The following is a 23,457-nucleotide window of genomic DNA, read 5'->3' on the forward strand; positions in this document are numbered from 1 at the left end:
GGACATCATCTTCATTGATACATATATTTGAAACACAAAGTGGAAGACCTCATTTGTTGTAATATCACACAATTTTTTGGTGTAAATGATGTAGGTAATATTTCCATAGAACCCCCTAACCAAATCTTGGAAATTATTACCAACCTATTACCTTCCCACTCAATCAATCTTATAAAACCAATAGCTAGGTTAATTTCCTCATCCATCGATATTAAATCACAAACCAACTAATTACAAATCCTACTTAGGGTAATATATGCTCACCCCAACGAAGAGAAACCTAAACCTAAACTTGAATGTAACATTACCTTTTCCCAAATTGATACCTCAATTTCAGCACCTAATGGACTACTATACATCACCACGAAAACTAATGAAAAACTAACATGTGCGGTTCTCATTGATCTTGTAAGCATGGTAAATGGTTTTATAGATTAGTTATTTATATGTAAGAATTATTACAAGTTAATTATGATAAATCTAAACTCCGGGTTAAAGTGTATGATGGTTTCAATTTCCTTACTATTGGTTCCATAATCCTTACCTCAGAATAATTTCACCTAAAATTGGGTTGTCCTAAGCTCACCTCTGTGAAATTAATTCCTTTAATAGTTAATAAGTTTTTAAAATTTCTCCTTTAATGACAAGTGCATACTGAATAGCATTATAGGCTCCAACTATTGCTTGAATGTGGAAAATTTTCACTTGACTAATTTTACATACAACCACCTAAGCCTTTTGATAGGGAGGATGGGCAAGGGGGTTACACAATAGGCTTCTATAATCACTGAGAGATAGAGGGATTTCATCCTCTATAGCGAATAGCTTACCCCTATCTTTTGTTCCTTCTATCTTATTGGTGACTTCATCTTCCTTCACTTCTACTTCACCCAACTTCTGCTCTAGGAGGTCTAGGTTCACTTTGAGTAACCTATTTTCTTCTTCCTAGTCTTCCATTTTCTTTGCTAACTCTGCATTTGTCACCATGGTTGCCAAATTGCTACTTCTTCCCAAGTGTAACTGGGCTCTGATACCACTATGATAGGGAGGATGGGCAAAGGGGTTGCCCAATAGGCTTGTATAATCTCTGAGTGATAGGTCCTTTCTAGTTTCAAGGTGTAGTCACCAAAATTAGAGTGCAAAAGGTTTATAGACAACCTAGCAACTCTCCTTGATCCACCTCCCTAAGTCAAATACTTCTTGGTTTCTCAAGGGCTTCAACTCCATATTTTTTGGCTTCAACCTTCTTTTCCTCTTCCTCTACCTATGTTATGCTGCTCTTGCTTCTTCCTACTCCTTTCCTATACCTTGAGTGCAAGTTGATAGCACTTTTGGACTGTTGTAGGACACAACCAACTTAACTCTTCCTGTATGTTCCATCTCAAACCATTGAGATACCTAGAAACCTTGACATTTTCATCCTCTTGGATCTTTGACCAAAGGTATAGCTTCTGAAACTCCTCAGTGTAACTACTGACATCTAATTCCTTTTGCCTAAGGTTTTGCCTTTTCTTATGGAGCTGTATTTCATAGTCCTCAAGAATGTAAGTTTCTCTAATCTTGGACAACATTCCCTTCCAAGTTGCTATGGGCTTTTTGCCCTCTTTCTCACATTCATCCTGAATGAACTTCCACCATGTTAACGCAGCTCCTCTCAACCTAGATTTAACCACCTTCACTTTCTGGGCCTCTGTCACACCATCACATTCAAAATGGTTCTCAAGACCCTCAATCAACTCCATGACCACTTCTGGATCCATTTTACCACTAAATAGTGGGACTCCTTCTAGTGTTCTCCCACTCATAGCCTTCAAGGCTTTCAAAAAGGGTTCATTCTCTATCACAGGGTCTGGTAGAGGGATTTCATCCTCTATAGCTAATAGCTTACCCCTGTCTTTTGCTCCTTCTATCTTATTGCTAACATCATCTGCCTTCACTTCTACTTCACACAACTTTTTCTCTACGAGGTCTAGCTTCACTCTGAGTAACCTATTTTCTTCTTCCTGGTCTTCCATTTTCTTTGCTAACTCTGCATTTGTCACCATGGTTGCCAAATTTCTACTTCTTCCCAAGTGTAACTAGGCTCTGATACCACTATGATAGGGAGGATGGGCAAGGGGGTTGACCAATAGGCTTGTATAATCTCTAAGTGATAGGTCCTTGCTAGTTTCAAGGTGTAGTCACCAAAATCAGAGTGTAAAAGGTTTATAGACAACCAAGAAACTCTCCTTGATCCACCTCCCTAAGTCAAATACTTCTTGATTTCTCAAGGGCTTCAACTCCATAGTTTTTGGCTTTGTGGTCTACCTCCTTACTCTCTCAGATGGATTTCATTTCCTCTATCCTTGACCTGTTCTTTGACTACACAAGGTCTCCTTTTGGTGAATTACAAGTTTGTGTCAAGTTTGCCTCCTTGAGTGTCTTTGGTCTTCTATGTTTTGGAGTGTAGAAACCCTTCACAAATGCTAAAAATTAAGTTATGGAGTCTTCCTTACCAAAAATGTTAAATTCATGTAAGTTCAACTTGTTTCAACTGCACTTGATGGGTTTTATGCTTTACAACCTCCCTTTATGTACCCGATTTGGCAAAAACCCAAGTTTTAGGCCTAAAACGGGCTACAACGAATTAACCCTCCTTTTGGGGTTTTGTGCTCACCCTTCTCCAACGATGGACATCCAGACAAAAAGGAATTCATATTCGGATACCCTTTTGAGATTTCTTGAGGATTTTCTAATTTTTAAGGCCCATTAGGTCTTCTCTATCACTGTCCCACAAATGGGTGCAAAAGGAATGGTTTGCAAGGGTTTTAATGACAAAAATTGACTTACAAGTTAGAGACCTTCAATGTGAACCATAAAAACTTGGTTCTACCATGTCACATGCTAATTAGGCCACAATAAAGCAATTTACACCTCTAAAGGTTAGAGAACAAGGTTTTACAAAAAGTTGCTCATGAGGAGTATGCAACATTGACAACTTTTCATTCTTGCTTTCTACCAACACAACTTTTGCATGAGAACCAATTACAATTCAAGGAATGTAAACATGAATATCATTAGTGACAAGAAATAATCATATTATCCCTGCACAAAAGGCATTAGGCAATTACAAATCAATGAAACATTCACTATCAACTAATTGTTACTACACTTTTCCCTTTTCACTATTTTTTTCACTTTAGACCTGCACTTTTCACTGTTAAAACTCTTTTTCAAAGGTCTAATTTGGGCTCTTTATTAATGCTCTATCTTTGGAGGTTTTTTTTCCTTCATACCTACCATTTGGAAGAGGGAGATTACATATACAACTTCAACAAAAATGCAAAAATCAATCATAGTTGACTGTGACAGCCAGCTGGGCATTACAACTTTGCCTCAAGGATCATTAATTGATCTTGGCAATCTCAAAGCCCATGGTTAGGTTCAAAAAAGCCACTCCTTGTTCTTGTTTGCAACACATTGAAGGAGGTACATGGCTTTACAAACTCCAATATATGGTGGAGAGTAAGCAAGTGAATGGAAATCAACTCCAAAACAGTGACTCACTATTTTTTTACATCATTTTCACAAACTGAAAATGCTATAGTCCTCATTATGGCTTAGAAAGTCTCTTTTCCTTTACATTCAACCTTAAAGATCAAAATAGGTCTGATTATCTGATGAATGCATTTTCTATAGAAGAGCAAAGCACTAAATTTCTTCAAAGACCCTAGCCAAATGACACACTTGCCTAGAGCTCCATGGCCACAAAAATTCTTGCACCTGCATTCTTGAAATCAAAACATGTATTTACATATCTTAAAAGTTGACCAACTGGTTCTTGGGAAGCCATGAACATTTAGGGCTTCAAGAAGCCAAGTTGGTCAAGCATCCTTGCCAATTTCCTAGACAAGGCAGTGAAACTGTCAAAACTCAATAATTTTGCACAAAACTCAAAACTTAATGAAATTCAATGCCACCAAAGGGAAAAGATTCATGAAACATAAGAGTACTAGAAAATGCAAAAATAGTATGGCCACGTAGAGCAGGTGTACAGATTGCTTCTCACATGGAGTCAAAACATAGGGAAAATAAGGTAAAAAGTAGTGCAAACTTGCAAAATGCTTGATATATCCGAATGATAAACCCTTACAATAGTTCAAAAAAGAGAATAAATACCTCTACATGTCTATTATCCTCCTGTATGGATAGTTGCATGTCCAAGAGCACTCAAATTTGACACTTTCATGTCTAAAATGACAACTTTTAATGCCTAGTTGATGCAAGGTTGACCTCAAAGATTACAAATCACCTAGAAAAACTATTCACACCTAAAAAACAAACACCAAACATGTATAAGAACTTTTCACAACAAAAACACACTAAAAACTCACTTTTGACAACATTTTGCCAGGCAACTCCAAACTGTCAACTTTGAGCAAAAAGATGAAAACATGAAACATGATCACACAATGAGTTCAAAACTCATCCAAACAACTTAGAACAACACAAAAACATCTTAGACAAACTTTCCAACTTAAAACTAATAAAAATCAAACTTTCTCTCAAACTTGTAATGAAAATGAGGCCTAGGTGCTCCTGCACCACCTTTTGAGCCCTATGAAGATACATTGTTCCTCTCTTATTAAAAAAATTAAAGATAACCAAATAAACTTTTTGTCTTATGCTACCTCCTCGAGTCTCCTTTTGATTACTACCCATGAGGATCCTCCATCATTTTTGGAGGTGATAGTAACTCCTTGAGCTCCACAAGTAATAAGTAAATAATATAGTGGCCCTTTTCCTCAAGAATATATCATTTATGTTGTGGTACCACCTTCACTATCCTTTGTAGGATGACAAGATAAGAACTTGACACTGTATATACCTCCTCATATTTAGAGGATTGTGTGTTCCTCCTACTTTGAAATCTAGTGGAAAATAGATTATTGCAAGTGGATCTTGTCCTTGTCCTCGATACCAATATTTAAAGGTTTCTTACATTATTCCTTCCATTCCTAGAGTGTAGAAAGAAAAGGAACTAACACTAGGTGATATTGGCTCATTCTATAGAATTGTTAAATCATAAGCAATAGAATTGTAGTGATAAAGAATATAGAATATGATGTCATGTAATGTCTCATGAACTTGCTACATGTAAACCTTCCCATAGCATTTCTTCCCCTAAGTAGTCAAATGTTGAGTTGGCTTCACCTCCTCAACAATCTTCTTTTTTGTCCTTTGGGGATGATGCAAAGAATTGATACATATAGGTCTCTTCCATGTTGATCCAAAACCTATGTTTACATTTATGTGCTCCTCTTCCATTGCACTTGTTGTTCCACTATATCTAGAGGATGAGGCCTATTCTAAGAGTATTGCATGTTGGTATGCATTATTTATTAAAAAATTATATTGACCCCAAATTCATAGGTCCCTTATATGCTATTTTATGTTGTATTTATGTGGTATAGTCTTGACTTACCTATGTTGTGGGTAACACATTAATGCAACATGCTTGTCTTTAAATTTATTTTTCAATATACCTTAAAGATGATTACTTCTAGTTGGTGTTAGAAATTTTCTAAAGGTGGGGGCAAAAATTATTCTATGCATTTCACATTGTGCACACATCACAACATTGGTCGTTCACTTTTATCAAATACCACAAAGTTTTTTATGCCATCAAAGAACACTTTTGATTGCCCTTGAAAGGCTTTTCTAAAATTAACTATAAAATAGTTTCTCTTTCTCCGTCTATGGTCTCTTATATCATTGGCATGAAAATCACATAGTATATATAGGATTATTACTATCCATTGATGTCTTGACTTGTTCATGAGCTACCTATCACAACATAATTTGACAACTTCTAGCTGATGAATCCTTTTGTAAACATGGCTCTTATTAAGTCTCTATGAATCTTGCTCATCCTAGAGACCATTTATTTTGTGTTTGTGGATATGGCTCCTACAAATAGTATGTGGATCTTACTAGTCCTAGATGCCATGCCCTATTTTTCATGTATGGTTTGTGTATGTTTTCAATGTTGATCATGATATTCTTGGTATTTTTGTGGCATTATGGAATTATAGGACCCTTATTCTTGGGGGCTGCCACCTTTCTAAGCTTGGAGTCATCCTACCTCTTCTGTGTTTCGATAAAAAGGATTTTTTTCTTCTTCATACTTTACCATGGGTATGAACATAGTTTCATTTAGATAATGTGTCCTAACTACTCCAATATACTCTAAATATTCATATTGAATGGTAGTTATTAAGAATACTTATAGATAATTTGACAATCACAAGGGAAATTTTGTTATCAATTTAGGCTTTAGGTGGATTCATTTAAGAGTGTATGAATAAGGAAAAATGGCATCAAGTGAGCACAGAACACACATAGAATGATATTTGTTCATGTAACACTATGATAATACTCTATGGTAATTTTGTATAAGTCTTTTAAAACCATATATAATTTTTAAATCTATGAATATTTTTTCTTAAATATAAGAATCAAACATAGAAATCAATATAATTGACCCATATAAAATTAAAATGTGCTAATTAAATAAATTAAAAAAAAAGAGAACATGACACTTCCCTTGAATTTTATTCATCTTCGCAAAAAGATAATGTACATATTAAAACATGTGATGTCCACTTCAAGAACCTAGTAGTATATCAACCTTTCATATGTACATGTATGCACTCTACTTAAAAATCACACTCTTCAAGGGTAAATCAATAACAAATTTATAGTTCATACCTATCAAAATAAATATAGTTTTCCTACTTTTAATAGGTAAAATTTACCTTTGATGATTGAATTGAATGCAATTTAAGAATAGGTAATTGACCATTTATCTATTTTAGATTTACTTGAAATTATAACAATAAGAGTAGGTCCCAAATTTGATGGTTGATTCTACATGTCAAAAAAACTTTTAAATTTAATTTTCTAGTTGAAAGTCACTTTAAATAATAAATTACATAAATACATACATGCATACATAATCTTCTATAACTTTTGACATTTTGAAATCTCACATTTTAAATAATTTTTTAAACAATTTAATTAATTTTAAAACATACATAAATATATAAATATAATCATAAACTATCAAGTTTAAGCAAGGATACTAGCCATGGTCATGTTTTTAAAATAAAAGATTAAGATGCTAGAGACATAAAATACCATTTTAAAAAATAAGTAATTTATCAAAACAACAAACTAGCCAATAAACACAAAATTTTACTTTGCCAATCAAAAAAGAAGACATAATTTTAATAGTGAATATACTCATGAAAAACAACAATCCCTTGAGAGCAATGTTGAGCGCTAAGGCTTCTGTATGTGCAGAGGCAGATGTTGAGGAGGGAGGTGCGGATGATGAAGATGACGGCTGGGATCTTGAGGGGGTTAGGATTGAGGCCAACACTGGGTTGGAATCCCTGTCTGCTATCTCTTGGCTCACTTCCTATTTTTCCCCATCATTCTTCTTGTATGCTGGGTCGTAGGGATGAGGGTTTGCTCTCTCGACATTCTGGGCACTACGACTTGATGCTTGGGCCTTGACCAGTGCTAGGCCTGCAACTTCTGGTGTAGACGCCTTTTGGGCTGGCAATTGGAGGGTGAGGAAGGCTTTCGTTTGCCCTCTTCCCATCGTTGAGGGGAGATATCTGAGGATACAGAGATGCCTTATGGGTGTGTGCTGGTTTGGCGATGATAGGGTTTGTGTTTTGCTCCAATACCCTATTTTGTTCGCGAGTTGGGTGCTGAGACCCCTTTGCCACTCTAGTCCTCTATGGCTATTGGGGGTTGGCAGAGCATCATTTCTATCACAGCCCTCTCCATGTTTCTTGTTTGCGGTATGGGCTGGACTAAAACGAAGAATCTTTTGGGCTTGTTGGTTTTTTGTGATAGGCTCCCTCCTTGTTCGGCTGTGTCACAAAGTAGCTATTTCTGTTCTTTCCTGACTGGGAGATCTTCATGGCTGTATAGTTGAGGGTTTCTTTCATGTTCTTAGTTTCTTCTCTACCTTTTCTCTGGAATTATGGTGTTTTCTCTCTCTCTTCTCTGCTTATGCTCCTCCTTTTGTCTTTGATTTTTTGGGAGGCTTTTTTGTTTTGGGTTCCTTCAAAACTTTTTTGGTTAGTGTCCTCTATTATGATGGGGTCTATATTTCGCTTCTTATCGCATGCGACTCTTAGATTTCTATTTGATGAGGGTTTTGTTTTCTCCCTCCTTTTTTTTTCAGGGCTTGACATTTGTGCTTCATTTTCTGCATCTTTGGGTTGCTCTAGTTTAGAGGCAGTCCCATCTTCTATTGAGGGGGAGATGGATGTGGATGGATTTGAACTTTTTCTTATTGAGGTGGATTTTGATGCTATTGGTGGTGCCTAGAAGTGATGTTGGGGGATAATGGTGCCCTATCTCTTGGTTGTAATATTGTTGATGCTCGCTTTCTTGTTAACTTTCATTTTTCTCCTATAGAGGTGGAGATATGGTCGAACAAGTTCTTCTCAGTGTTGCATATAGATTGTGGGAGCCTTGTAAAACCCATTCCCAAGGTTGAGGGAGCCTAAAAAAATCAGATATTTTTTGTTTCTCTCAGAGGCAGGCTAGATGCTACCAGTTTCCAAGGGCCTAGTTTGGCCAGTGTTTGTTTTTGTTAGGTTTGGGCTTTGTGGTTTTTTGTGGCCTAAAGATTTTGTTATAGGTTATGGGAGCATGGGAAAACCCTACATGTTGGTTGAGGGTGCCTGAAAAAATCCTTATTCTTTTTTTTTTTTTGTAGTTTATTATTTACTGACTTAGACCTCTACTTGGGCTAGCCTATTTTGTAATGCTTTCAACTTGATGTTTGGATGGTGTTGGGTTGGTTGTGGCTGCTATGATTTTTTGTGTATGTTTTGTGCAATCTTTGGGTTTTGGGCTATGGATGCCTGTAAGTTCAAAAGGTTTCAGGTCCTTTCTAAAATCTGGCATTCACTACCAAGTAATTTAGTCCATTATTCGATAGAAGTTCTCTAGTTGTAAGGGTATTGGGGCCCCTTCAAAACCAATTTTATCCTAATAAAAAACAACAATCCCTTATGGAAAAAAACATTTATGAGAAAAATTACTCTTTTTAAATTATAAAAATATCTATATGAATATCATTTTTAAAATCTTGAATAGATTTCCCAATCAACAAAGTGAACAATAAACATAATTTTAGCTCGGTAATAAAAAAAGATAATATAACAATCATGAACATATGTAATGTCAAACAATGGTCCCCTATGTAACAAGGGACACAATGCGTCAACTTCTGGCTAATAGAGTTGATAGAAGAGGTGTGTGTGTGTGTGTGTGTGTGTGTGTGTGTGTGTGTGTGTGAGAGAGAGAGAGAGAGAGAGGGGTAAATATATAGGAGGTGATACATAGAAAGAAGTAGAGAGAAGTAGATATATACATAGAGAAAGGAAGAAAGAAAGAAAAATTGGAGAGAGATGAAGTGAATAAAAGGCAAATATATAGATAATGAGATATAGATAGAGAGAGAGAAGGGTTATTTGAAGAAAGAGATAGAGGGAAGAGTGAGAAATTAATATATAGATATAGAGATAAGGATGAAGAAACATAGATTTTTTTTGTGAGTGAGAGAGATGAGATAAAATATTGATCATGACTTAATAATGCAATGATCTATTAGAATAAAATAAGAAGATAAATAAATAAACTAGATTTGTTTCATTTATTTTGCTTAAATTAATAAATACTTTTGTAATAAATAATTTATTTTGTTTTTGTTTAAAGTTTAAAATACATAAATTAATTAATTGTGTCATTTATTTAGTTTTAATTAATAAATCCTTTTATAATAAATAATTTACTTTTGTTTGTTTAAATTTATTAAAAAAATTAAAAAACTATCAAATAATTTATTTTCATAAGAAAAATAAATAATTTATTAAAATTGTCTATAAAAACTACTTACAAATCTATGTAAAAATCACTCAAGTTTCCAAAGATATCAACTGTTATTTAAGGTAAATGTAATTAAGGTTTAATATTATGATTGGTTTTTATATTAAAAATTTAAAAATATATATTTAAAAACTAATTAGAGTTTATTTAATGTTTAAAATGTATTGAATGAACTCACTTTGTTATACTCTTTGAATTATGTCCTCTGAATTCTTGAAACGATAAATAATGATATTGTTTAATTTTAATTAATGTTTGATATGTTATTAAATCAAAGTCAAAATGTTCTCAAAATTTTCAAAAATAAAAATAAATTGAGTATCAAAAATAATAACTTTAAGAAAATTATAGTTTAATGGACATCCATATCCTTTTGTCATAAACAGGGACAATTGTTTTTTTGATTAATAGGCATTTTAGTTAAATAAGTATAAGAGAGCACACTATTCACACAAAAAAAGTATAAATTTTATAACCAATTTATACACAATAAATCTATACATTATAATGATTCCATCATCACCCATCATCAGGGAAGATATCGTATTAATTTAGTGTCTATAAATTACATTATCATGATTCTATTATAATGAGTATAAATTTAGACTCTATACATTATTTAGCCAATTTTATAAATTTATATATTATAAGAGCATAAAATCAAGTTTTGGAGGGATGGTTGATGATGGAATCATGGTAGTGTAATGTATTGACTAGAATTTTATGAAAAAAAAATATACCACTTGTAGACTTGTTTTTATATTAAAGATGCAATAATTAAAATGTATCCAAAATATAAGATAAAAGTACATAAATTTTTAATTTCCACGATTAATTGTGTTTATTCCATTTCCAAAACGGACCTTTCATACAGCGTGTTAGCGACAGGTTAGTCAATCACAGCCATTAATTGCAAAAACGACAGTGTAAAATGCACGACTAACACGCGTGTACTGTCGTTTTAGACCCAGAATAGATGCGTCCCTCTATTACCGTCAGAAATATTGCTATTTTTTAAGGTGTACAAAGTCGCGGTTCCGCCATCAGCACGGCAAAATAAGCTCAAATATGACAAAAAAATCACGTGCCTAAACAGTTCTCTTTTGTACGTTTATTAGCTTAGAGTTAGCAAAAGTCACGAGATTGCTTTCGTTCAGTCAGCAATGCATTCGAAATAAAGACAGAAAATCTTATTTATCTGTGTAGCTCCAATTATCAGTTTCATGGTCAGATAATGGTCGACACAAAGCTACATAACCGGAGCCCCACATATTTCTTCAAAACTGGGACCCAGATTGCGAGTAGTACGAATTAACGCAGAAAAAATAGAAGCGTGGTCGCATGGGATTCTACCAACTGAAAAGGTTGGCCCCTCTAACGTGATCAACAGTACCAGCCAATTTTGCAACCATATATTTGGTCTATGCACTACCAGACAAGAACTCCTCAATAACGAGCTTCAAATTTAATATTGTCCACGGATTTGCTCTTTGCTGCCAGATTCATTTATTCTATCGACAAAATCATTATATCAATGCATGTGGCCTCGCGTCTTCTTGATGTGATATATATTATTGGTTTTATCAAGTTGGAGATATTATACATAGATCAGTCGCTTGCTAAAGACTATCGCCCATGCTCTTGCAGGAATTTCTTCTTAACCACACATTGCGTCACCTTTTACTTTAAACTGTTTACCCAATTTTCAGATAAAATATGTTGCAAGCTACCCTCTTTAGAGCTTGATATATACAGGTGTTTGAATCGAATACCAACAGAACGACGACAAGGAAATAAGAGAGGCTGATCCGATAGTTGTGCATTTACACGTGGTATGGTAAACAATTGTTCCTCTTCGAACAGCTTAGGGTAAAATAGGAGTAGTACCAGAGGGATCACATGTGAAGTTTCAATATTTAAGAAGTTTGAACCATGAATAAAACTGGTGATGTGAGTGCTTCCTGGGCTTGTCCAATCATGCATGTTTGATGTTTATTCCATTGAACACCCGTGACTGGAATCTCTCCACGCTTATATATGGCGAGCTTCGTAAACTTCTTCTCATAAGTACCCTTGTGTAGAAAAATAGGACTGAGAGTTTAGAGAATCAAAACAAAATATAAGATGGGCCTAAGTTTGAGGCTTTCAGTTGTAATTATACTTGTTTTTGGCCTGAAGATTCAGTGGTGCTGTGGTTCAAGGGCAATCCTCACATCTCTGGTTGCATTTCCTTCTTCTTACGAAGACTCCAACATCGTTGATGTTAGATCCATGGATGCCAAGGGTGATGGAATCACCGATGATACGAAGGTCATTATGCTTTTCTTAATCCTGTTATATATTCGCAGGAGTTGTAGATACTGCTCTATATTTGATATACATATTGATTGCACTGTTGGTAACCTGGTGGAAACATGCAGGCATTTCTGGCAACGTGGCAAGCAGTCTGTGCCAAGGAATCCTCTACACTACTCATTCCGGCTGATTGCCGCTTTCTTGTTGGCCCCATTACTTTTTCTGGACCTTGCCAATCAAACATCGTCTTTAAGGTATTGCAGGACAAAGAGTTACGCAATAAAATGAAACTAGTTCAATGTTCAAGCCAAAGTACATCTAAGAATTCTTTGAACTTTGGCAGGTTGATGGAAGTATCATTGCACCCACCAATGCCCGATCTTGGGCTTCGAATTTGTTACAATGGATAAATTTCTCTAAACTCAATGGGATTTCTATCGTTGGTAGCGGAGTAATAGAGGGACAGGGATCAGCTTGGTGGAAGCTTTCAGAATACAGTGATGAGGTTCTCATTCATTCGTACATCACCTTTTGTTTTCATGTGAATAAAGTAATATATTCAGTGTAAAAATTAATCGAGAAAGATCAAATTTTATGTCGGTCAGGATGGTAGCACAATGGGAAACAACTTACCAAGCGTCAGGCCCACGGTGAGTCTTGAGAAACAAGTAACTTCAAAACTTTCGATTAAAGTTTTTAGTGAAAGCTTCATATATTTCTTTCCTTTTGAACTCAAATTATCTATTCATAATTAGTTGCAGTACTGGCTATATATGTACAGGCATTGCGATTCTACGGAAGCTATGACGTGAGCGTGCAAGGCATAACCATACAAAACAGTCCCGAATGTCATCTCAAGTTCGACAGTTGCACTTCTGTTAAAGTCGTTGGCGTGACAATCTCGTCCCCTGCAGATAGCCCACACACAGACGGAATTCATCTCCAAAACTCTCGCGATGTTGAAATTCACCATTCCTCAATGGCATGCGGTATAAGAACTAATATTTTAACAAAATCTGTAATTTTTGTCATGATGGGTCATCTTAAATGCAATGTAAACGTCTATTATATAGCATTTACACGGCTAACTGTAAGTTGATGTACGAACAAGCAGGAGATGACTGTATTTCGATACAAACAGGGTGCTTTGGCATCCGCATTCACAATATAAACTGCGGCCCTGGTCATGGTGTCAGGTATGTATACTCTGAAAGCTTTTTCCTAAACATTTGTTACTGGTCTTCACTACAAATTCATCGATTCGATTTTTTTATCTTAACTGCAGTATTGGAGGACTGGGAAAAGATGGAACGAAGGCCTGTGTTTCCAATGTCAGCATTTATGACAGTAACATTAAAGATACTTTAAATGGTGTTCGAATAAAAACATGGCAGGTCTGTGAGTAACCCCGTCTATCCCACAACATAAATTTTCATTTTGGTAAATTTGGAAGGCAGGCTAGGAGTTTGCTCTAATTTCTTTTAATGCATACTTTAACTACAGGGGGGAATGGGATCAGTAAAAGGCGTGTCAATTTCCAACATACAAGTTTCTAACGTGAGAGTGCCCATAGATATTGATCAATATTACTGTGATCAGCAGTCGTGTCCCAATCGAACGTCGGCAGTATTTATAACGGACGTGACATATGAGAAAATAATTGGCACATACATGGACAAACCACTTTATTTAGCCTGTAGTAATAATATTCCATGTACTGATTTGAAGCTGCTGAACATTCAACTCCAGCCTGCTGTTGCATATCACAAGGATCCCTTCTGCTGGAATACCTACGGCCAACAAGAATACACTGTTGACTGCCTGCTTTCGGGAAGGCCACTCAACGACCCTGCCCGCACTCAGGTCGGCGCAGAAGCATGCTAAGTTTTGTAAAATTCAGTTTAAATATCCATACAATCGTTGAGCAACTCTAGTGCTTGTAAATTAACGCCTGTTTTTGGCGCTAAACATATTCTACAATTTTGGGCCAATCTTTAACTATTTTGGGTGTCCATGAGTTGACATCAGGATTAGAAATATGTTATCATGTCTCTTAAACACAGCCTCATCATTAGCTGACACACCATATGCAATTGTTTATCTTTTCAAAAATTTGCATGAATTGCAATTGTTGAATGAATTGAGAAACTCTATTTTCATGCATGAATAAATCGGAATCTTTACCAGCCATATTCACTAGACATGGTGCAATCCATATTACCAAAATAGTTATTTTGCACAGATGATTAGCAATACCTTTTCCTGAGGTGTACCACTTCCAAGGAACAGACCCATGACACGCATATTTTTATATGTTGAAATTTTGTAGATACATGGGTTGATTAGATCAGATCTTGTCCCAGACCGTCACTTTCTATTTGGCAATTATTCAATCCCTTCAGCGTTCAATCAAATTATTCAATTCGATATTCTATACAAGTTACGTTCAACGAATTTTTTCCAAACCAATTTGCTTATTGATGAGACAGTTTACTGCTGTTTTAGCTTTTGGCCTGGCACAAAAACGCTTGTGCATTAGTCATTTGGAACTTTTCTTGTGATTCTCCTACCTGAACACTTGTCACCTCTCGCTCAGAGTATAGCTAATAACAAAGTTTCAAAGCATGAAGAGTTATGTTTATTTTTTTATATTAGTGTATGCATATATTTTTATCATATATTTTTTATTATTGATTATTTATTATATTTTTATATGTATATTAGCAACTGATATAAGTTTAATTTTGAAAGTTTTAGAAATTGATTTTAAAATAATAATTTTCAAATTTAAGATCAATTTTATAGTAGGTGTTAGGCGTTGACATTTTGTTCTATTCTATTATATAAAGATTTTGTTTATACAACTATTTTGTATGATACAAAAAGGAGAATTCATTTTAAGAATATTTCAATTTGGAACTTAATACAAACACATATTTAGTAGAATTAAAGTTTGCATCTAAACATATGTACATTTTAGAAAGTTGTCCTAAAATACTCACCCAAGAATATAAAGGTAGTTTGCAAAGATAGTTTATCTAGAAGAACATGTGAATGCTAATTTGGCATCTTTAGATTACTATTTTGAAATAGGTGCTACCATCCTAACACATATATAGACATTGTAGATTAGTATTCTTTAGGTTGTAGATGTTTTTCACCTATTGAACTTAATCTATGCAATAGAGAATGAATTTATGCTAATCAAGATAAATCGCAAGCTACCAAACATTGACCTTTAAGAAGTTTTGAGTACATTCTAATTATTAGTCTTTAAAATTTATTAGCAAAATAATTTGTAGACATTAGCAAAATGATTTTGTTATTATTTTCTAGACTATAAACTTTTCTTGATGTTCTCCTTCAACACACTTGTCACATATCCCTAACATTATTGCTAATAACAAGTGTCAAAGAACAAACAGTATGTTTTTTTATTAATTTATACATATTTTTTATCATTAATTATTTTATATATATATATTTGTATATTACCAATCAATCATGTGATATATAAGTTGATTTTGTGTCTTTTAGGCATTGATTTTAAAATTTTATGTTTCAAAATTTAAATTATTTACTCTTACCATTTTATGGTCTAACTAGATAAAAAGAGAGAGGCCCTAACCAATACATAATCGTCAATACGAAAAAATCAGAGACCTCATAAAAAATGAGAGCACCCAACATGAAAATCAGCTGTCAAAAAAAGATCCAAAAACCAACTGAACCAAAAACTAACAGAACAAAAAATTATTCTAAAATCCCACAGAAAAACACCAAAATAGAGAAACCATACAATCCAATAGCTACAGACAACAATAATACAATGTCCACTGCCTGCTCTTCGGAAGGCCCTCAAGGACCCTGCCCACACTCAGTCAGGTGCAGAAGCATGCTAAGATTTGTAAAATTCTGTGTAAATATCCTTGGAATCATTGAGGAACTCTAGTACTTGTAAATGAAGTCTTGATTTTGGCCCAATCTAACTAGCCAAATATAATATAGTTTTTTCAGATTATTTTCAAATGGCTAAACATATTCTACAATTTTGAGCGAATCTTTAACTATTTTGGGTGTGCATGAGTTGACAGGAGGATTAGAAATCTGTTATCAAGAGCAAGGTTTATGTCTTTTTGTCTGTTAAACACAGCCTTATCACTACATAACATGCCATATGCAATTGTTTATATTTTTTAGAATTGGCATTACGCTTGTGATTAGGTACATAAACTTTATTTTCATACATTGATAAATCGGAATCCCTACGGACCGATTGATTAGACCTTGTATAATCCATATTGGTAAATAGTTATTTTGCACAGATGACTACCAGTAGTTTTTCCCAGGCACTCAATAACATGATCAGGTTGTTTGACTTCAAGAAGTGTCAATACTATTGGTGATTAGTGGTAGTGGAGTGGAGATATGACTTCAAAGTTTCATGTCACGTCTTTAATATTGGCCATTTTATAATGTTTAGATCTGCCACGATTTGAGTTCTCACTTCAAACAGTTGAGAGTTCAAGGGTTGCACATGAAAAATACCTCAATTGATTCAGTGATTTGGGAGTTGATGTGGAGGTAACTTGGGCATTTGGAAATGATGTGGCCCACTATTCTTCAATTATTTAGTGGTTAGAAACTATCTCGTGTGCCTTTACTCATGCGTTCTCCTTTTCCATGATTTATAGTTAGCTATTAGTTAATCACACTTGGGATTGTTTATCAGCTGTTTGTTCCATTTGTCACGTAAGTAAGTTAATTGGAAGATATGGTGATTAATTGGAAGTTAATTGGAAGATATGGTTAGATCACGTAATTTATGCAGGATAATTAACGTTACACGTGCCTTAATTCATTAGCTCCAAATAAATAGCATAAACAGAGTCAAAGAGAGGGACGTGACAGAAGAAATCCTCATGAAGTTATTTGTATAATATTTAGTTGATGAAACAGGAGATTAGCGTAGAGGTTTTCTTCATACAAGTGGTCTTTTAGGAATAGTTCAAAAGTATCGTCAAAGATTAGTATGATGATAAGATGGAATCAAGGTTTATCATAAATAAATTCATTAAGATCGTCCAAGGATGAAATAAATCTATATCTAAATTTAATGAAATATTCCCTAATGTCATGAATATGATCCTTTCTTATTTGAAAGCTAATGAATAAATATGTTTGGTTTTATATTTTAAATTCTTGTGATGCTGAAATGGGCTATTTATTAGGAGAAAAATACCCTAAAACATTAATAAATGCATATAAGATGACTATTAACATAGAGTAATCAAAGAGCCTCCATGAAACTCCATCAAAAAAGTGATAAAAATTTTGTCAATGAAAAAAGTCATTCGAGTGAAGGATCTACATCAAAAGATAAGTAAAAAGATGAGTAAGATAAGGATATACTTAAGGATATGAATGTTCAAAAATAATTGAGTTATAAAGTTTCTAGAAATTAAAAAGTCTCAACACACAATAAGACCAATTATCAAAGGCAAGAAAGAATTCCAATTCTATCAAATAAGTCCTATAATATTACATGACATAATGGCAAACTAGTATGGAACTATCATAAAGGATATTCTAGCAAAAATAGACTTGATCTATTGAATAAACTTGGTGTAAATATTCTTGAGGAAAGTCCTTGGTGTATAGCTTTTTAACTATCATACCAAACACTTTGTAATGCACACTGGCATAAATATGATCATTAGAATAAAAACCTTAATATTATCTCCAATCACTTGTGTCTTAATAATGAAGAATATTCTTCATTAGAATAATGTGGTTTTGATTCTAATGTTGATGAAAAAAGGTTTTTGACAAACAATTATCATCAATAGGTTTTCTTTCATATGATGAAAAAACATATCAAGTATATCACTTGGATTCTATTGGAATAATTTCTAATTTAAGATGCACTTGATTTGGAGTAGTATAGGGATAGGTGATCTCCCAAAAAGGCTTAATGGTTCACCTCTATGAGCATCACCTAGATGAACTAAGTGCTAAGTGTATCACTCGTTCTCATGAGAGATGGGTTCTTGTTAACCACTACTCATGAAACATGGGTCAATGCGTTTGACTCGAAAACTACACAATTGAATCCTGATAGCAATATAACAATTTGACTTGCTGTGGAAAATATACCCTACTTATCAACTATAGTAGTTGTCCAATTAGCAAAAGATGTCAAATTAGCATGAGCATGTTCTTCTAGATCAACTATTTTGGTAGACTAGCTTTATAGTTTTGAATGAGTATTTTAAGACAACTTTATAAAGCATACATATGGTTTAGATGCTAATTTTAATTCTAATATATATGTGTTTGTATTAAGCTCCAAATCACAATACTTTTCAAATGATTTCTCCTTTTTCAATCATATGAAACAATTGTGTAAAGGAATGTCTTTATATGATAGAACATAACAACTTGTCAATGCCCAACATATAAAACTACGAGTCTACAATTTAAATTTAAAAAATTAAGATTTAAAGATCAATATTGAATCTTGCAAAATCAAACTTATATCAATTGTCGATATACATTTAAAAAATAAGAAATAATCAATAATGACAAATATATGTATAAGCTAACATATATGAAAAAAAGATATTCTCCATGCTTGAAAACGATGATTTTTTTTTGATTGATAAGGGGCACTTTTTAAGGTGCCAAACACTATTACCATATCCGCGAGTACACCGGCCCAATAAAAGCATAAAGCCCATGAGTATAGCTACCCAATAGGGATTTGGACCTTTGTGGCAATTTCACTAAGCAAGTGTTTTAACTGCTACATTATTAGCAATAATCTAAGTGAGTTGACAAATGTACCAGTAGTATAATCACAAGAAAAATCTAAATGAATATATATCATACAAAATGACCTAATATGACATTTTAATATTATTTATTAAATAGATTAAAAATTATAGAACAATTGTCTCATAATTTTTATAATTTTCAATTTATTTAATAAATGAAAAAATTATAAATAAAAAAACCATTTTATCTGCTGGATGGCCATTGGGCCAAATGACTATGCACAAGCGTTTTTGTTCCAGGCTATCCTTATGCTGCTGGCAAAGCTAAAACTGTAGAAAACTGTCGCATAATAAACAAATTGTTTGTAAAAAACTCGTAGGCCCATCCTTCGGATAATCAAAGCAAAACGACACGACCTCTGATAATGTCAGACACTAGTTGTCGAAAGGTCCGAATTTATATCAATGGAGAACTGGAACCACACATAATAATTAGAAAAACATTAGAGATGGCAATTCCCTAAAGAGGTTATAACTACTGGCGTAATGGATGGCGTACCTACATACCGAGATATCTCTACTGAATCTGTACTTTATATTTAAAAAAACAAGAGTTTGATGCACTGGGCTTTCAATAAACCGCTTTCACCTTTTAAAATAATTAGTTTTCGTCGTCAATCCTTCATATGTGATTTAACTTGTTTCGTTACATTATATCCATCGACATTATGTGATTTAACTTGTGGTCATCGCTGTTCGTTCCGTTGTAGTACCTACCAACTTCATTCATATAATGTTGGACGGGTCGATTGCAACGAGAAAGCCTCGTTGGACATAACTGGAATTGAATAATTTGATTGAAAGCTAAAGTGATCCGTGATTGCCAAATAGAAAGTGACGGTCTGGGACAAGATCTGATCTAATCAACCCACAAAATTTCAACAAATTAAAATTTTCCTGTCATACACCGTACACCTAAGGAAAAAGTATTTGCCAGTCATCTGTGCAAAATAACTATTTTAGTAGTATGGATTGCAACAAGTCTAATCTATATGGTTGGTCTAGATTCCGATTTACTCATGCGTGAAAATAAAGATAGACTACCTGCTAACAAGCGTAATGCAAATTCTCAAAAAGATAAACAATTGGATATGGTATGTCACGTAGTGATAATGCTATGTTTGACAGACATACTCACACAAACCCTGCTCTTGTGATAACATATTTCTAATCCCCCTGTCAACTCATCCACACGCAAAATAGTTATAGGACTAGTCCAATTTTAGAATATGATTTGTCAGTTGAATAATGACACAATATCTTAGGGCAAATGTTTTGTGGAGTAAGAGATAAATCTTAATTTTTTAAAGAATTTCTTATTTTATATATTTCTGTTGACATAAAGATAAAATAATTGTAATAACAGCCGATATATAAAACTCTGAATAATAAGAATATTTTATAGATGTTTCAAGATTTTACCACGCAGATCTGTATTGTCATATGCCATTTTTCTGAATTTATGCTTATGTTTTCAGAACATAACCAATTGAAAATACTCTCAAAGAAACCATATTATATTCAGCTAGTGAGACTGAACCCCCCCAAAAGGACTTAGAATTTACAAGTACTAGAGTTCCTCAGCGATTCGAAGGATATTTACATTGAATGTTACAAATGTTAGCATGCCTCTGCACCTGACTGAGTGCGGGCGGGGTCGTTGAGGGGCCTTCCGGACAGCAGGCAGTCGACATTGTATTCTTGTTGGCCGTAGCTATTCGAGCAGAAGGGATCTTTGTGATATGCAACGGCAGGTTCGAGTTGAATGCCCAGCAACTTCAAATCAGTGCATGGAACATCATTACTACACGCCAAATAGAGTGACTTGTCCATGTATGTGCCAATTATTTTCTCATATGTCACGTCTGTTATAAATACTGCCGATGTTCGATTGGGGTACGACTGCTTATCACAGTAATATTGATCAATATCTATGGGTACTCTCACGTTAGAAACTTGTATGTTGGAGAATGACACGCCTTTTACTGATCCAAATCCCCCCTGTAGTAAAAGTATGCATTAAGAGGAATAAGAACAAACTCTAAGCCTGCCTTATAAATTTACCAATATGGAATCTATGTTGTAGGATAGACGGGGTTATTGACAGACCTGCCATGTTTTGATTCGAACTCCATTTAAAGCATCTTTAATGTTACTGTCATAAATGCTGACATTGGAAACACAGGCCTTCGTCCCATCTTTTCCCAGTCCTCCAATACTGCAGTTAAGATATATAAATCAAATCGATAGATTTCTAGTGAATAACATCAAATGATTAGGAAAAGGCCTTATGAGTATAAATACCTGATACCGTGACCAGGGCCGCAGTTTATATTGTGCACGCGGATGCCGGAACACCCTGTTTGAATCGAAACACAATCATCTCCTGCTTGTTCATACATCAACTTATAGTTAGCCGTGTAAATGCTAAATAATAGACGTTTACATTGCAATTAAGATGACCCATTATGTCAAAAGTTAGAGATTTTCTTAAATGTCAATTCTTATACCGCATGCCATTGAGGAATGGTGGATTTCAACATCGCGAGAGTTTTGAAGGTGAATTCCGTCTGTGTTTAGGCTATCTGCAGGGGAGGAAATTGTTACGCCAACGACTTTAACAGAAGTGCAACTATCGAACTTGAGATGACATTGGGGACTGTTTTGTATGGTTATGTCTTGCACGCTCACGTCATAGCTTCCGTAGAATCGCAATGCCTGTACATATATATCCAATACTGCAACTAATTAAATATAGATAACTTGTGTCAAAAGAAAACAAACATAATATGAAGCAGACAAAAGCTTAGTTTTCGGTAGCATCTTGCGCTAATTTTTTTTATCAGAACAGTAGAAATTTTAATAAGTTACTTGTTTCTCACGACTCACCGTGGGCTTGACGCTTGGTAATTTGTTCCCCATTGTGCTTGCATCCTGACCCACATAAAAAAATTTCTTACTAGATTAATTTTTAACACTAAATATATTATATATTAACAAGAGAACAAAACGTAAAGTAGGAATATATGGGTACCTCATCAGTGTATTCTGAAAGCTTCCACCAAGCTTCTCCCTGTCCCTCTATTACTCCGCTACCGACAATAGAAATCCCATTGAGTTTGGAGAAATTTATCCATTGAAACAAATTCGAATCCCATGCTCGCTCATTGAGGTGTGCAACGATACATCCATCAATCTGCCAAAGTTCAAAGGATTCTTAGATGTACTCTTGCTTGACTATTGAATTGGTTTTTTAATTCTATTAATGAATGCCTAGCAGTTATCATTTTACTGCTTAACTCTTTGTTCTGCAATACCTTAAAGACGATGTTTGATTGGCAAGGTCCAGAAAAAGTAATGGGGCCAACAAGAAAGCGGTAATCAGCTGGAATGAGTAGTGTAGAGGACTCCTGGGCACAGACTGCTTGCCACGCCGCTTCAAATGCCTGCATGTTTCGACGGGGATACAAATAGTGCATTAGAATTGTATATCAAATATAAATCAAAATGCACAATTCCTGCTAATATAGAACATGATTAAGAAAAGACTAATGACCTTTGTATCATCGGTGATTCCATCACCCTTGGCACCCATTGATGTAACATCAACGATGTTGGAGTCCTCGTAAGAAGTAGGGGATGCAACCAGAGATGTGAGGGCTGCTCTTGAGCCACAGGACCACTGAATCCTCAGGCCAAACACAAGTATAATTACAACTGAAAGCCTCAAAATTAGGCCCATCTTATATTTTGTTTTGATTCTCTAAACTCTCACTCCTATTGTTCTATACAAGGGTACTTATGGCAAGGAGTTTTCGAAGCTCGCCATATATAAGCGTGGAGAGATTCCAGTCACGGGTGTTCATTGGAGAAAACATCAAACATGAATGATTGGACAAACCCGGGAAGCACTCGCATCACCAGTTTAATTCATGGCTCACATTTCTTTAAGTATTCAAAATTCACATGTGATCTCCTTGCACTGATCTAATTGTCCGGTAAACTATTTGAAGAGGAATAAATGTTTATCACACCACGTGCAATTGCACAGCTAGCTAATTACATTTCCTTATCATCATTCCGTTCATGTTCAATCCAAACACCCGTGTCGAGCTCTAAGGAAAGTAGATTGGAGCATATTTCAACTTAAAAACGAGTAAACAAAATGAAGTAAACAGTGGCGCGATCTGTGGTCATAAGAAAACGCTAAGGCATCTTTGTCGGATCGGCAACTATGAAAATCCTGCAATAGCACGGGCGATAGTGTGGATTCCAAGCGACCAATCTACGTATGATATCTTCAACTTTGAAAAAACGAATAATTTATATGGCATCACGAGGGCGCGAGGCCACATGCATTGACATAAAG

At 34.6% G+C, this 23,457-nt stretch overlaps 2 protein-coding genes across 2 annotated transcripts; one reads left to right on the forward strand and one right to left on the reverse strand.

The window, feature by feature from the left end:
- The first annotated feature begins 11,480 nt into the window (after positions 1–11,480).
- LOC131028268 (polygalacturonase At1g48100) lies at positions 11,481–14,420 on the forward strand. The gene is made up of 8 exons (XM_057958518.2): positions 11,481–12,267; positions 12,378–12,506; positions 12,596–12,757; positions 12,858–12,902; positions 13,034–13,241; positions 13,367–13,448; positions 13,538–13,646; positions 13,756–14,420. The coding sequence occupies exons 1-8, from the start codon at positions 12,082–12,084 to the stop codon at positions 14,134–14,136; spliced, it is 1,302 nt and encodes a 433-aa protein (XP_057814501.2). The 5' UTR covers positions 11,481–12,081; the 3' UTR covers positions 14,137–14,420.
- Positions 14,421–20,708: 6,288 nt separating this feature from the next.
- LOC131028279 (polygalacturonase At1g48100) lies at positions 20,709–22,830 on the reverse strand. The gene is made up of 8 exons (XM_057958530.2): positions 22,645–22,830; positions 22,406–22,534; positions 22,123–22,284; positions 21,978–22,022; positions 21,599–21,806; positions 21,393–21,474; positions 21,198–21,306; positions 20,709–21,089 (listed from the first exon to the last, which is right to left on the reverse strand). The coding sequence occupies exons 1-8, from the start codon at positions 22,828–22,830 to the stop codon at positions 20,709–20,711; spliced, it is 1,302 nt and encodes a 433-aa protein (XP_057814513.2).
- Positions 22,831–23,457: the final 627 nt, after the last annotated feature.

Source organism: Cryptomeria japonica, chromosome 1 (genome assembly GCF_030272615.1).
Source record: "Cryptomeria japonica chromosome 1, Sugi_1.0, whole genome shotgun sequence".
Taxonomy (NCBI): domain Eukaryota; kingdom Viridiplantae; phylum Streptophyta; class Pinopsida; order Cupressales; family Cupressaceae; genus Cryptomeria; species Cryptomeria japonica.

Bases quoted from the DNA above. Each gene is read 5' to 3' on its own strand.
- LOC131028268 (XM_057958518.2), top strand. From the start codon at position 12,082: ATGGGCCTAAGTTTGAGGCTTTCAGTTGTAATTATACTTGTTTTTGGC. The intron at 12,758-12,857 runs GTTCTCATTCAT...TATGTCGGTCAG, and splicing joins TTTCAGAATACAGTGATGAG to GATGGTAGCACAATGGGAAA. The intron at 12,903-13,033 runs GTGAGTCTTGAG...ATATATGTACAG, and splicing joins TACCAAGCGTCAGGCCCACG to GCATTGCGATTCTACGGAAG.
- LOC131028279 (XM_057958530.2), bottom strand. From the start codon at position 22,830: ATGGGCCTAATTTTGAGGCTTTCAGTTGTAATTATACTTGTGTTTGGC. The intron at 21,807-21,977 runs GTGAGTCGTGAG...ATATATGTACAG, and splicing joins TACCAAGCGTCAAGCCCACG to GCATTGCGATTCTACGGAAG. The intron at 21,090-21,197 runs GTCTGTCAATAA...CTTTTACTACAG, and splicing joins TTCGAATCAAAACATGGCAG to GGGGGATTTGGATCAGTAAA.